Source organism: Bactrocera dorsalis, chromosome 1 (assembly GCF_023373825.1).
Source record: "Bactrocera dorsalis isolate Fly_Bdor chromosome 1, ASM2337382v1, whole genome shotgun sequence".
Lineage (NCBI taxonomy): Eukaryota > Metazoa > Arthropoda > Insecta > Diptera > Tephritidae > Bactrocera > Bactrocera dorsalis.
The window spans coordinates 6,124,816-6,140,492 of NC_064303.1; the positions used below are offsets into that span (position 1 = coordinate 6,124,816).

The 15,677-nt window shown below is 34.1% G+C and overlaps 2 protein-coding genes across 4 annotated transcripts in view; one reads left to right on the top strand and one right to left on the bottom strand.

Moving 5' to 3' along the window:
* The window catches only part of LOC105225307 (uncharacterized), a 105,189-nt gene extending 96,736 nt beyond the window's left edge, over window positions 1-8,453 (bottom strand). For 2 of the 3 annotated variants that reach the window (XM_049446673.1, XM_049446674.1), the window contains exons 1-2: window positions 8,084-8,453; window positions 1,611-1,883 (exon numbers count right to left, since the gene is read on the bottom strand). In XM_049446673.1, the coding sequence (XP_049302630.1) occupies window positions 1,611-1,677 (67 nt within the window). In that variant the 5' untranslated portion in view covers window positions 1,678-1,883; window positions 8,084-8,453. The remainder of the gene's footprint in view (window positions 1-1,610; window positions 1,884-8,083) is intronic. The other variant, XM_049446672.1, reaches the window with a different exon arrangement.
* The window catches only part of LOC109579481 (uncharacterized), a 319,803-nt gene that overhangs the window by 137,439 nt on the left and 166,687 nt on the right, over window positions 1-15,677 (top strand). The window lies entirely within an intron of this gene.

Below are 15,677 nucleotides of genomic sequence, written 5' to 3' on the forward strand. Positions count from 1 at the left end.
TCAGGAGCCTCTCTAGACGAACACGAGGCAGATATAAACTGTATCCGATAGTAACGATTAACAGGGAGCTCAGAAAACAATTGTAACAAATAGCTTAGAGTAGATGGAAATTTTCATTCATAGGTTCGACACTTCCTCTGTGAGTGACCAGCGCTATCGGAATCTCGATGTAGAACTCTTAGAACCCATCTGGTATCAAACCTTGAATGTCTATCTAAAAAAAATTTAACGGAAATAAGTAGTTTCATTGAGCACTTCAAATGGTTTGAACTCAATGTGAAGCGGGAATAGCAAGATTAAAGGGCCATATGATTGTGATTAGCATTTAATGCTAATTGACCACGAAGGGTTGTGCTCTTACTTACATTACGTATTATTTTTACTAAATAGAAAATGTGTGAACTAAAATTATTTTTTGTTTAATAAAAATTGGTACTAAAATAAACCAAAAGAAAAAATTGCAAACAATTTGCCTTAAAACTTCTTATTATTCATGATTTTAAAATTTTTCAAAATATTGCTAAATTTTCTATTCGCCAATATTTGCTTAAATATTCAATATTTCACTTCCATGTCGAGTAAATATATTTTTTTTTGTTAAGTTCATAATGCCGAAACTTGAATATTTAATTTCTTTAATGCAAATATATTTTCACTTTGCTTCGCGAGTGTTTCATAAATAAACAGTTGACATAAAAAATGATCGCACACTGCAACGCATTAAAATTGCGCAATAAAACACTCATTTTATGTACTAAGCAATAACCAAACACTCACACACATACACTCATATCATATATCAGCTACAGGCATAATGGCACTCATGTGCGCACACACGCACGCCGAGATATTTGTATAACAGAATTTTATAGCGCACTTATAGGCGGCACTTTTATTATGTAATAAAGTAATTAATTCGCAGACAAAGAAATATAAACTGAGAAAATATTTGCTTAAGCACTAATCCAAAGCGCAGCGCAGAGCAGCAGAGTCAAGTTCAGCAAACACAACTTACACAAACACACACACACACATGCATAAGCTATAAATAACTTTTTTTATGTGTTAAGCATATATGATTTTTGGGCACATGCATATGTATGTGAGCCTAGGTTACATCACACACACTCATATACATATATGCGCTTGGGTACACATGTACAAGCTGTAAACTCAAGCTGGGCTAAAGCGTTGGTGCTTAAAATTACAAATTGCCACTTGCAGTTATTTAATTAAGTTAATCCCTAAATGTATGCTACGGGCCACGGGCTTGACTTGCCTGTTGTGCCGTGTGGATGAGCCAAACTAAGCAACGCCTCGCGCTAAGAGTGTGTGTGTGTGTGCACAAAAATTAGTGAATGCGTGCGTGTGTATATGTGTGTGTGCGTGAAGTTGAGTTGACGGAGCAAGCAGCGCATAAAAAACGGCAATTTAATGTTAGCTAAAAGCAATAGCGCAATTTGCAGCCAAAACGCCTGGCAGCTGCGTGTGCTTGTATTAAATGTGTGTTTGTGTGTGTGTGCATATGAGTGAGTGCATGGTTTTATTTTTGTATTTTCAGCATAAATTTATAAAATTTGCTGGAGAAAAAGCGTGAAACTTTGTCTTACCATAAATGAGCTCGCGTTCGAAATTCGCTGTCGGCACGACAATTAGAAATACAACACCGCCACCCATTCGGTATGAAATAAATAAATTTCCTTGGCGCTTTTGTTGCTGTTGCAATGTTTTTGTTTAGATATGAGTGTGTGTTTGCTTCCTTCCTTGCCGGCTGTTGATCAAGTGAAGTTGCTATTATCTCAGCTGCTGATATCATAAACAACAACAGGCGATGAAAAAGTTTCCCTTAGAAATTCGCTTTACGGATTAATTGTGATGAAGTGCTGGAAGAGTAGTTAAAATGCGATTAATTATTTGCGCGTGTGTGGAGAACTGTTTTTGTACAAAGCAAAATAAATTAATATACCAACTTTAATTTAAATTTTAGATTTTTTAAAATCAGTACTTTTGATAAATAAATGTCTATACTTCTATGTATAAGTAGAGGTAGAAATATTAACATAACGTAAGCACTTTAGGCCACATACTTAAAACTTAAACTTAACTTGAACTTAAACTTAAACTTAAACTTAAACTTAAACTTAAACTTAAACTTAAACTTAAACTTAAACTTAAACTTAAACTTAAACTTAAACTTAAACTTAAACTTAAACTTAAACTTAAACTTAAACTTAAACTTAGACTTAAACTTAAACGTAAACTTAAACTTTTACTTAAACTTAAACTTAAACCTAAACTTAAACTTAAACTTAAACTTAAAATTAAACTTAAACTGAAACTGAAACTTAAACTTAAACCTAAACTTAAACTTAAACTTAAACTTAAACTTAAACTTAAACTTAAACTTAAACTTAAAACTTAAAACTTAAAACTTAAAACTTAAAACTTAAAACTTAAAACTTAAAACTTACAACTTAGAACTTAAAATTTAAACTTAAAACTTAAAACTTAAAACTTAAACTTAAACTTAAACTTAAACTTAAAACTTAAACTTAAACTTAAAACTTAAAACTTAAAACTTAACTTAACTTAAACTTAAAACTTAAAACTTAAAACTTAAAACTTAAAACTTAAAACTTAAAACTTAAAACTTAAATTTTAGAACTTAAAACTTAAAACTTAAAACTTAAAACTTAAAACTTAAAACTTAAAACTTAAAACTTAAAACTTAAAACTTAAAACTTAAAACTTAAAACTTAAAACTTAAAACTTAAAACTTAAAACTTAAAACTTAAAACTTAAAACTTAAAACTTAAAACTTAAAACTTAAAACTTAAAACTTAAAACTTAAAACTTAAAACTTAAAACTTAAAACTTAAAACTTAAAACTTAAAACTTAAAACTTAAAACTTAAAACTTAAAACTTAAAACTTAAAACTTAAAACTTAAAACTTAAAACTTAAACTTAAAACTTAAAACTTAAAACTTAAAACTTAAAACTTAAAATTAGACTTAGACTTAAACTTAAAACTAAACTTAAACTTAAACTTAAAACTTAAAACTTAAAACTTAAAACTTAAAACTTAAAACTTAAAACTTAAAACTTAAAACTTAAAACTTAAAACTTAAAACTTAAAACTTAAAACTTAAAACTTAAAACTTAAAACTTAAAACTTAAAACTTAAAACTTAAAACTTAAACCTTAAAACTTAAAACTTAAAACTTAATACTTACAACTTACAACTTAAAATCGAAACATTACAACTTCAACTTACACTTTACTACTTACAGCTTATAACCGACAATAAAAAATTTAATTATAATATAATATTTTGACCCAATTTGCTCCAGCCATCAAAAAAAATCTAACGAAAACTAGCATATAAAGAAATACACGAAACTACAAAAGTGCATACATACATATTCACATCTACAAGCCACAATTTCAAAGTTAAGAAGGTCATTTGCATATATTAGACAATTGATAATGCACCCACTGAGCCGCCTATTACCAACTTCTGTTTGCCAACAACAAAATAACGAATAAAGTGCAATAGCAAAAGCGCAATCGAAGCCAAATAAAGCCGTTATATGCAAATTGGCAGCAGAAACAAAACAAATTCGCGCAAACTTTGCGGCGCTTTGCATACTTTAAGGCGCATTTGCAAATTTTCTTCCGCCATATACGTAAAAATGTCGTAAAACGAAACAAATGTTGCAAACTTTTGCGGTCATGCGTTCGTGTAGTTATTCCTTCATATATATAATACATATTGTATAATACACATGCGACTGCTTCTAGCCACAATGGGAGCGTGCACCCGCACTGCCACACTGCAATGGTGCTGGGTGAAACCAAAGTGTTAACTTTTCGGGTAAACCTCATTAGGCGAATGACGTCGAGTCAAAGTTTGTCCCACTGACAGACATGCGTACTTATATATATGTATGTATATATACGGATAGGATGAGCAGCACATCCGTTGGGGCAAGCGACGTAAATTCCTTGCAACAATTCGTCGCTCAACTTTACTGCCATTTCATAGCACGCTAAGCATTTGACTTGCGCTTGTGCAGCTGCCATTACAGCTGTTACCGTTATGTGCACTTTTGTTGCAACTTTGCTCGTCTGTCTGTCAGTGCGTCAACAAATCTGCAAGGATGTGCAAATACTTGGAATTTCTACCGGATGCATTTCGCAGGCAGTTAGACAAATAAGTAACATTTTGTGGCACAATGGGACAGTGAGTGAGGAGTATGTGGAAATGGTTGTAACAAAATTTTTATAAGACAGATAAGCCGAGCGACCGGAAACTCGCAAAGGTTTGGAGAATAACTGAAAGTGAAACAGACCAGCGCCGAGCAGCGGTGCTGTGTGTCGGAAGTGTGGGTGAAGCAGCAGGCAGCTGGTTGTTGTTGGCTGCGGTGCTGTTGAACAAGTGTGGTTGGTTGTTTGCGTGTTTTGTGCTTAGATAAATGGCTGGAAGTGAAAGTTCGACCGAGTGAAGAATATGTGGTTCAAGTGAGAATTTGTTGCGTCTTCCACGCGGCATATGCAAAAGCTCTAATGGCAAAGTTGTAGGAATATCTTATTTGGCTAATTCGTTGCACTAGTGGTTGTATGCGGCAATGCAAGGTATGCGTGCAACTTGTAGTGGTTAGCAGCTCCTTTCCTATTATTATTTCACTTTTTTGTTTTAGCCGAGAAAACTTTTTGTATTGTGATGAATGTGTGCGGTGGCTGGCACAAACTTTAAGTTAGAGGTACGGTAGTCGTGGTTAAGTTCTTTTAGTTAAAATTTAACTTGATAAGACCGCAGCAGGTAGAATTACCTAATTGAAGTTGGTTTGAAAAAATAGTGGATTTAATATGAATGAATATTGAAAGCTGAAATTTTTAAAGGTGTAAGCTGATGACTGAAACTTAAAAACTAAGGCTTTCAACTTTCAATCTGCAAATCACAACTTACAAATTACAACTTATAACTTTAAATGCAAAAGTTTTAAAATTAAAATTTAAGACTTACAACTTAAAAATTAACAACTAAAAAATTTAAAACTTAAAATATCAAACTTTAAAAACATCCGACTTAAATTTACTCAATTCACGCAATTATTCAAATCTGTTGAAATTTTATACGTATGTTAAACCTCGAATTTAACTTTCGTGCAAAATTCCACATGAATTTGCGTCACTTTTTATTTCTCCAAAACAAAAAACTAAATTCAAGTGCAACATATTAATTATACTTAATCCTGAGATTTAAATTAAAAATTGCGCACATATTTTAGAGATCCCTAAAAACTTTTACCCACACATATATTTATATAAATTAAAAATTCCACAACAACTGCGCTTTTTAATTGTTCGCTCTATTTGCTGTGCATACACAACTTCCCCATTAGTTGAACAGGCAACTAATTTCCGCTTGACCCAAATACTTTAGACAACAGCTGGCTAATTAACATTTAATTACAATTAAAAAGGGCTTAATGAATTGAAGGTCAGATATTTGCAGCTGCTAAACAATGTAAAAACAAACAAAAAAATAAAAAAAAAAGCAAATAAATAAAATAAAAATACAAAAATGGATATTTATGAAAAATTCAACAAAAATGTACATATATACAATGCAATATTAAAATAATGTATAAAATAGGCAAAATAAATGCCATAAATAATTGATTATGAATTAAAATTCTCGATTGCCGCTTGACCTTCAAATATATTTATGCAAATGCAATGCCACAAGTGTGAAATATTTTCACTAATCTCTATTTAAATTCATATATTTATACGCTTGCTACATGTTGCTTCAGAGTATAATAGTTTCGTTTACTTAACGACTGTATGTATCACCCAAAATCAACCGAAATAGATATTAGAGTATATATGTATGTATATATAAATGATCAGGATTGCAAGACGAGTTGAAATCCGGGTGACTGTCTGTCCATGCAAGCTGTACCTAGCAACTCAACTAAGATATAAAGTTTTAATTTGGCAAGGGGCAACGGAGTAGCAAGAAGCCGATGGGCGTGTCAGCCCACTTTTGGTGAAAACACATATCTTGGGGCCGAAAGACTGATTTGGACTAAATTTAGTACGTATACTACAACCACGCCTGATCTTATGACGAGTATCTCTATACTCGTATATCAAAAATGGGCTGATCCTAAATAACAAGATTTTCGAACATCCAGGTTTCTTTATCTACATATATCGGCCAACATATGAGATATCTCAATCAAAATTGCAGAGTGTGTTTTACTAATAACAGTGTATCTTTGTGCCTAAATTAAATAAATTGTACGAAAACTTGACCTAGCCCTCATGTAACTAAAATCAGCATTTTCGAACATCCGACTGTCCTTCTACCATGATTAGTGATTGTATGTGAGGTTTCTTAATGAAACCCAGGGAACATTTTTTAGTATGTGGTACAAAATAGTTGATTGATAAAATCGAATCAATACTGCCCCTGACTCCCATATAGTGATCTTCATACACGCCTCAGTTGGTAGATCCGTTAAGTCCATTTTTTGATAATGCCATAACTGGCGAATGACATTAGTAATGTTTTGCTCCATGGCCTGAATCGAAGCGGGATTGTCCACATAAACCTCAGATTTTACATATCCCCACAGGAAAAAGTCCAACGATGTGATATCATACGATCGACCGCCCCAAAACGTGAAAGTATCTGCTCACCGAAGTGTTCTCTCAATAACTCCATTGATCCATTGACCGATGATTTCATTGATCCACAAACCACACCAGGCCGTTGTTTTTTCTGGTTGCTCTTCGTCGAAATGCGACAATGTTTCTTTTGTACATATCCATTGAGCCAGAAACAAAATTAGCTCGAAAACGTCGGATCTTCTTGGTACTTTCAGTTGGCTTCAGTTCTTGTACAAGCTGTTTTTTGTAGGCTGTTCATTGAAGATCTTGACCTTTATTGTACCAAGTCGTTCCATACGTCAGTCCGAGTTGCTGCGATAGGCTTCGAATCGACTCTCCACGGTCTTCATGTACACTCTCAGCTACGTCTGCTGTATTTTCTTCACTGCGTTCTAGACGTGGTCTTTTAGGTCGAATATTATCCAATAATGAATGCTGCACCCCAAGGTTGGTGAAGGTGTTGTGAATAGTACGCTCAGGAGTACAAAAATGTACAAAATTTCCTCGATTCCGAACCTCTGGTTGACGTTTTATATTTTAAGTTATTACTTGGCTTTGATTTGTGTAAGTTGCAAAAACAGAAAATTTTCGGTTGCACCTGTACTTAGCCCTTTCTTACTTCTTTTTATTTACTTATTTTGGTTTTTTTTAGAAATATTGATAAGTATCTCACTGAATACTACAAGTATTTTAAGTAGCTTAATCCCGTTGACCTTTTTTTGGGGTTTTTGTGTATAATATTGACAGCTATTTAAATTTTTTGTTAAACAAGTATAAATAAAAACTGGAATATACATAAAAAGTGTTTTGTCAAAGAATTTGTAATGATTGTGACATTTATTAATTTTTTTTTTCAAAACTACTTTTTTTTAGTATTTTTTTTATTATTTTTTATTAGTATTTTTTTTTTATTCATTGATAATTTTTGTATTGATTTTATTTTTTGATTAATTTATTTTACTGAATTTTTTGATTAACTTTTATCAATTTTTTGTGATTTTATTTTATAAATATTTATAAGTATCTTAATTAAAAATTACGTACTAAAGTGTCGAGCTAACCGAATATTTCATTGAAGTCATAATTAAGTCACAAATAGAATCAATTAAAAATATTGAAGTTTGAATATCACTTATAAAAATATTATATTTTATTTAAAAAAAAAAAAATATTTTTCAAAACAAAGTTGTTTGCAATCTAGTTTAAGAGACGCTGGAGAATCCTGATTGAAAAAATCGATTGAATATTGAACCAACAATACTTTAAACAAAATTTAAATTAATTATTACATTACATATATAATAAAATAATTCACCATCTTCTTTTTATACAAAAAATTACTATTATTAATAATTTCTCCCAAAACTAATTACTCCCTTCAAGAACATTTGGTCCACTTACTTTTCAATTACAAAACACCACAACGTATTTAGTTTTGTTCCTTAAACCATATTATATTTTTGTTGTTTTTGCAGCACTTTTATTTTTGTTGAAACTTTCATTTTTGCACTTCAACCACAGAAAATTTCCTGTTTCTATTGCCACAATTTATGCTGCATTTTCAATAAACAAAGTGAAAGCTCATGTTGCAAGCAAGTTAGCAGTACTTTGTTGAAAAACAAAGAAATTATTATTTTCACTTATTTCGCGCACTCAAATTCACAACTTTTCGCAATTCACAGCAGCGGATATTTTCACAATGAAATCGAAAACAGAACTGGTTGAGGCTGCAGCAGCCGAAAATTCAAACACTGCTCAAGCAATGCATTCCTCACTAATGCCAAACAAGAAATTAAAAATAAAATATACGCAAAAGGCGAAGGAGAAGACAAATAGAGCTGCACTGATAACTAGAAAAAGTAGACTTAAATATACAATATTTATATATTTTTATATTTCCCTACCGCCTCAGCATGCACCAATAATTCCGCAGCAAATAGTATAAGCGTGTTTCGGTGCTTTTCTGCGGCGCTAATAAGTCTAATTAATATATTTATGTGAAAACTTGTAAGCTCTTGCGAAATGCGCTAATAAAAGTATGAAAATTGTGGCACGAAGGGTTTCGTACTTCAACTTGCACCACATTGCGGCTAAAGAGAGCAGCGTGCATAATTAAAATGTTGGAAATTGAATGGTAGAATGGAAAAATAAGTAGAGGGCGAGAACATGATAATAAATATATTCAACATTGTTGCAGGTCATTATAAAATAACTGACTTATAACTAATTTACAAAGTTATATATTATATATGCAGGGTTTGTCCGGAAAGTAATAGGACGTCGATTTAAAACAAATTATTGAACCAATCGTTACATTGCTATTACTTTCCAGACAAACCATGTATACGAGGTTTGACAATTAAGTAATGAGACTGATTTTATTACCGCGCTTGCGGTAAACCTGTGACCTTGAAATTCCCTTTCCCTTTTTTCGGCATCTCTCCCCTCTTCATTGATATATGTACCATCGCTCCAGCTTGCTTAGTTCGCCTGCTGTGTCAAGTTGAGAAGACGGGTGTTTGTAGTGCTCGTCACGAAAATGGAAAAACGAAATCAAGAGCATCGCGTCGCGATAAAATGTTGCGCCATATTGGACGAAACAGCTTCGGAAACGTACGCCAAAATTGTAAGAGTGTATGGTGATAGTGCTCTTAAAACCAAACCAAACGCCAAAGCTCACAATGGTTGTCTCTGCGCGCCCCCCGCCCGAAAAAAGCTCGCATGAGCAAGTCGAAGGTGAAAACGATGATTATTGCCTTTTTTGATAGCTGTGGAATCGGCCACAAAGAATTCGTCCCACCTGGGAAAGCTATGAATCAAGTCTACTATTGCCAAATACTCGAAAGATTACGAAAACGAGTGAACAGGGTGCGCCCAGACATCGCTCGTAACTGGATCCTTCATCACGACAACGCACCGTGCCACACCGCCCTCAGCGTGTCCCAGTATTTGGCCTCTAAAGGGATCGTCGTGTTGCAACAGCCGCCTTATTCGCCCGACATGTCACTCTGTGACTTTTTTTGTTTCCTAAAACAAAATCGGTGGTCAAAGGAACCCATATTAAGTCGATTACGGACACTCAGGCGGCCGTGACGAGGGCACTCGCGGACATCCCAGTCGAAGCCTCACTCTGGGCACAATAGACCCAAGGTCGGTATGCAATCCTCATTTACTTATCTAGTAATGCAGATAATTACATAAATCCATGCATTAAAGGAACTACGACGTTTCCCTCTTAATACCAACTTCGTGGGAAGCTTAACGTACCCGTCCGGGGATGCCAGGGACATCGTCCCTTGAGAGTTATGAAAGAACGCACAAAAATTTTTGAAAATAAGGATTATCAGGAACCCATATTGGTCAGTCCACACCAGTCTCCTTCCCTCGTATTTAACACTCCTCCTTCATTCATTTTATTTCCCTGTGTTCCCAACTCATTTATTTACTTTTATTGCCTGACCAACCACACCTCACTTTCGAGTTAAATCCCAGCGATTTGCTAGTCACAACAGCAATAGGTACTTGCAACGCTCCAATAAACTGATATAATTTTACTGCTATTGCCTCAGTTCATTTTGACCACACGCTGCGGTTGTTGGTCCGCCTTTTCATTATCACCGCTGTGCGATTGCCGCCAGCCAATACACAAACACAACAACAGCAACAAAACCACCGCCAACCGTGCGCGCTTAGCTTTCTTCATTAGTTCACGTGCCAGCACTTGGCTTATAGTATATGCAACATGCAACATGCTACCACAATCCACTGCCACCTCATATACGTGCTGTTGAGTGTGTGTGCGAATTTGCTGTTCATTCCGCCGACATCCACCACAACTATCATAATCACTAGCTGCTTGAACAGCGACAACAATAGCAGCAACATCAACAATACTCCGGCGGTTGCACAGCACTCCAATTAGCGTCATTAATTATCACAATGTTGCCAGATGGTAACAACACTTATGCCATAATAATAAAAATTGCGAAAAAATAAAACAAAATAGCGAATAGGAAAGTAAATAAAAAATGAAAAAATTTGTAGAAAAATGAAATTAAGATGCTTCACTAAGCGTGTGTTGAAACACTGTGGCTTTCGCTAAAATAGCAAAGTGTTGAAGCAAAAGAAATTACACTCGAAGGTCGCGCGGAAAATGTGATATGCTGCCAACCACGTCAATAATGTTGGGAAAATAATGTGACTTTCTATGCTTCATTGATAAAATATTAGTTGTTGTTATTGATATTAGTTGTGCTACTTAGTTTGTTTTGTTTCGATGGCTCTCTCTGTAGTGTACTCGTTTCTTCAGGCATTCGGCGCTGGCGGACTGTGACCAGAAAATGTACCCAATATGTTTCAACAATCCCTTCTGTTTTCTTTTTATTTGCCACTTTACACATGATTTTTGCCGTTTTGCATTATGTAGATTAAGTAGGTCATTCTATCGCAGTTCAAGCCTTCTTGCCATGCTGACCAACATCTTTTCCTATGCTTACTCTAATCCTTCCTTCTCTAATTAAAAGTGGTATCTTGTTTCTATGATATGTCGCTTCTTTTTTCTCTACTCAACCATGTAGTCGGTGCGTGCCAAACCGTCTTTTCTACCAAGCTATGTCCTCATATGTAAATTCTCGTTCAACCAGTAGTCGTATCGCCGAGCTACTTCTTACTCCCGATTGCTTTGCGAGTTTCATAAAAAACTTTTTTCTATTTTTCTAAAAATAGTATTACACAAAAGCGAATTCGCCTTTTGGACAGAATATTTTCACTTAATATGAAAGAAACTGTGTACTCGGAGGACCTTGGTTACTGGTATACGCTTATAGCGCTCACAGAATCTCCACGTAGTGAATGTGGTGTATCGAACGCGCTTAGCAAGTAGGGTAAAGTCACCAAAAAAAATATGGTATTTCATGCGAAGGCCAAATTCAAATAAAAGTAATACATTGTACTCGCCAAAATGAATATAGTAGACTTCCCCAGCTTCCTGGAAGTTTTCGTCTTGTACAAGGTTTAGTCATTGGCCCATAAAGCCCATATTTGGACTCTAACTTCTAACCCATCAAACTACTTAAAAAAAATGTTAATAAATATTTTACTACTTATTAGTTTTGGGAAGTGTTTTTGTATCAGAAGTACAAACGAAAGTTTATGATTCTCTGCTGAAGACCGACGCACTAAAAAACATTCGGGATTCCCCTCAAACTCGAGTTTTGTGTTTGGGATACTAAAAACCCTCATTTAAAAGAACAGATATGTTGCCGAATCCACAAAATTTACTAGCAGATTCCTGCCGATCTATCAAACCTGCATGAAGACCAATTTCAATCGAACGAAATGCTGATGGTATCTTTTGGGATTCTAGAAGACAATTAATATATTGCGGACCATAAATGCCTCCGAAACTTGTACTCAACCTCATCAAAAATCTGCAGTTGCTATAAAATATATATATATTGCTATAAAATGCGATCTGATGTCCACCCTTTTATAAGTATTACTTTTTCACCTTGTCACCGAAAAAGAAAATTTGTGAAAACAAGCTTATAGTTTCAGACTTCTTAATGCTGCTAACTACCCGGCTAATAAGCTTGAAAAGTCAACGAACCTTGCGAGACACAATATTATTTAATCATGACCAAGCGAACACGCTCCCTTAGTGACCCTTCTGTTGATTTGGCTGCAAAGCTGCATTTGATATGTTTATCCACTTCACTACTTAAGTACCTACTTACAAGCTTCCCCTTTATGTGCCGAATGAGTGTTGTAATGAAGCCACAACAACAAAAACCATGTGCACACAACAAAAACGCCAACTGACTTACCGCCAACGCGCACACAAAGCGCTTACATAGTATGTGATGAAAGCTAAGTCAATAAATTACCAATTTCTGCCATGAGCACTGATAGCAGCACACACAAACATATACATATTACTCATATACTAACAAAAAGCATATATAAGATATTTTTAATTACTCAACTGACACATTACAAGTCTTTTGCCCGAAACATTTCGCTGCCACTCGTTTTTGGCGCGCGAGCTTTCACTCTGCGAAAGCTTACATATGCACACACTAACTACTACATTACTAGTGTTTGTGTGTTCATATTTTTGTTGTGCGGTAAATCGCATCACGTTGAGTCGCTTGAGAAAACCGCAATTTTTCAGCTGACTGCTGCATTTAATGCTGCTACATGCCACATAAAATGAAAATACAACAAAAAGGTGGAAAACGCGAAAAGACGTCGAGGCAAATGCAGTGAGCAGACGGGCACAGAGCTCTGAGCATACGATTTTTTGCTGTTAGTGTGCTAGAGCATCACACCTGACGTGCAACAGCGCCAAGTAAAAAGTTTTTGCCAAGGCAGAAGTAACGAAGACGAAGACGCTTCTATAAAAAATAGAGAAAAGTGACAAAAGCAACGGAAGCAGACTGTCAGTGTTAAGTAGACGGTGTAATGCAATGGATTTTAGGTGGCTTCCGAGGTGTGGCCAGGTGGCACGTCAACTTGACGGCAAAGCAATTATTCAAGCAAAAATTAAGAGCTGAAGCATTTCTTTCGCTCCAGCTGGAAAATGCAAATAAGTGTGCAGCATGAAAAATGCTCAAGAATGCGTTAATTGCAAGACAAATGGTGTTGAGCGAAATTTAAAAAATCACGAGGATAGATATTGCACTTTAGTTGCCTTGGTTTATTTATGTTGCAAGTTTATTATGTAACTTTATTTAATTTTGTACCATGAGATGAAATGGAACTTACTTTTTGCGAGAAGATTTTACTACTCAATAATTTCGTTGAAAAGTTGGTTGAAAGAGATGTGAAATGAATTGGAACTATCCATATATTTCTTTAAGTTACCGTAGGATATCGTTAGATTATGATGTTTAACAGCAAGAAATGGATTATATTTTTCTGATTAACGACAACTTCGAATATTGCTAAGAAAACGACTACTCCTAGATTTGCTCTGCTAGTTTAATTGGCTATAAACGTATAGTGAAGATATTCATTGTTCTGTGGATTGACTGAAATGTGTTGAAACTCCGTGAGAAAGTTATCGTAAATTCTGATTTTATGTTTCACATATGTATCCCCTGCGTTCCACGAACTTCATTTGAGAGGGTCCAACATGCCACTGATTGTACATGACGTCCACTTAGAGTAATAAAGTCGTGTTAACCAAACAACACAATCACTATCCGGTATATCGAGTTTATTACACGAAACATTTTGCCATAGCTAACCCTTTGATTCCTAAATTTAATATTAAAAATCTGCGTGAGAGGCCTTCACAGGATGACATATTAAACAATACTTAAATATCGGTTGCTTTTGAGTTAAAATTTTAACTTCGGTTTAACTCTCCTATTTTCAAATATGTTTTTCTTAAGCATGTAACCCTTCTTTAACTCGAATTTATGCGTTTACTTTGCGGCAAAAGCTCTAGTAGCCTCTAAACACGATTTTTTTATTTTCTATAAGTTTTTCTTTAACTCAATATTTGTAGCCAAACTCAAATCCTTAAACTCGAGTCTAAATCACTGAAAAAACCTTCACATGGGCACTATTTATTATCAGCAATTTAAATTTAATATAATATAACATTAAATATTTTACGTCAGTTTCTTTTCTTTTTCAACGTGCTTTTTTTTTAACTCCTTTTCTTACTCGAGTTTATGAGTTTATGCTTCAATAAAAATTAGAGTTAGCTTTAATCAACGATTTTAAATGTATGGAATGAAATATTATCCTCGTTATAACGTTAAACTCGAGTTTGTGTCTATTAAAAAAAGTTTTACGGACCTTGAAAATGTTTATTATATTTCAATGCTTTTTAGAATGTTTATAACACGAGTTTGTAAGTTAATGATTTATTATGTAACTTATTGTTTAAAAAAACGGTATTTAGTGTTTGGAATAAGCATTTTTCTTTAACTCAATATTTCAAAAATCAAAACGTAAAACACGTGTTAAACCCCATTAAAACGACCTTCAGAAGACAAGAAACACTTTTTATATAACAATAATTTTTTAAATGTAATATTTTTCTTTCATACATTTAAAAATGAGACTCGTGACTAAATCCCTGAGTTCTGAGTTTATTTGACAAACTCGAGTTAATCTTTAAACACCATTTTTTATTTAACAAATGAAATATTTTACGTCAGCGTAATATTTTTATCTTAATCATAATTTCTTCTTAAACACGTAACTCGTTTTTGTAAACTCGAGTTTGTCTTTAAACACGATTTTTTATTTACCAAAAGAAATACTTTACTTTAGCGTAATTTTTTTTCATAAACTCAAAATCTTAAACTCGAGTTTATGAGACATTTACATTACAGTTTCTCAAATAACTCATACTATACAGTGATTATGACAGTCAATATTCCATTAGCATGTATCTAACTAACCCTTTAATTACTTTAAAGTAATATATTTATATAGTAAGTATATTTTCGCAGAAAAAAATTGTACATATACATAGTACATACATATTTACACACATACAATTTATGATTTCGGCACGTACCTGAGTTTCTATATTCTCATTTACATCGCTGCCTTTGCAATCTTCTTGCACAACACACCAGTCTCACACACACACGCACACGTTCATATACATATATATATAAATATTAGCTAAATGTACTACTCCTTGGTGTAACCGCTGCCAACCGTAGCGCAGCTGTTTCGCCTTTTCACAAAGATTAAGCTCAACTCATTGCGCTTAGTAACCTACATTCAGCTTGTCATACGCTTTCGTGCTTCAACTGCTGTTATCCTGGCAATATGATACTTATGTAAATGATTATAGATGATCTTTAAACGTTTACCTTCATTTCGAAAATGAATACAACGTGACGGCAAACACGTTGCGGCGCCCGTCAAACTTTCCACTAAGACTTGGCCAATATTCACAGGTTACTTGGTGTGAATGAGAGAGGTGGAGAAGAGCGCGTGTCAACGTAACGGTGAATATTACGAG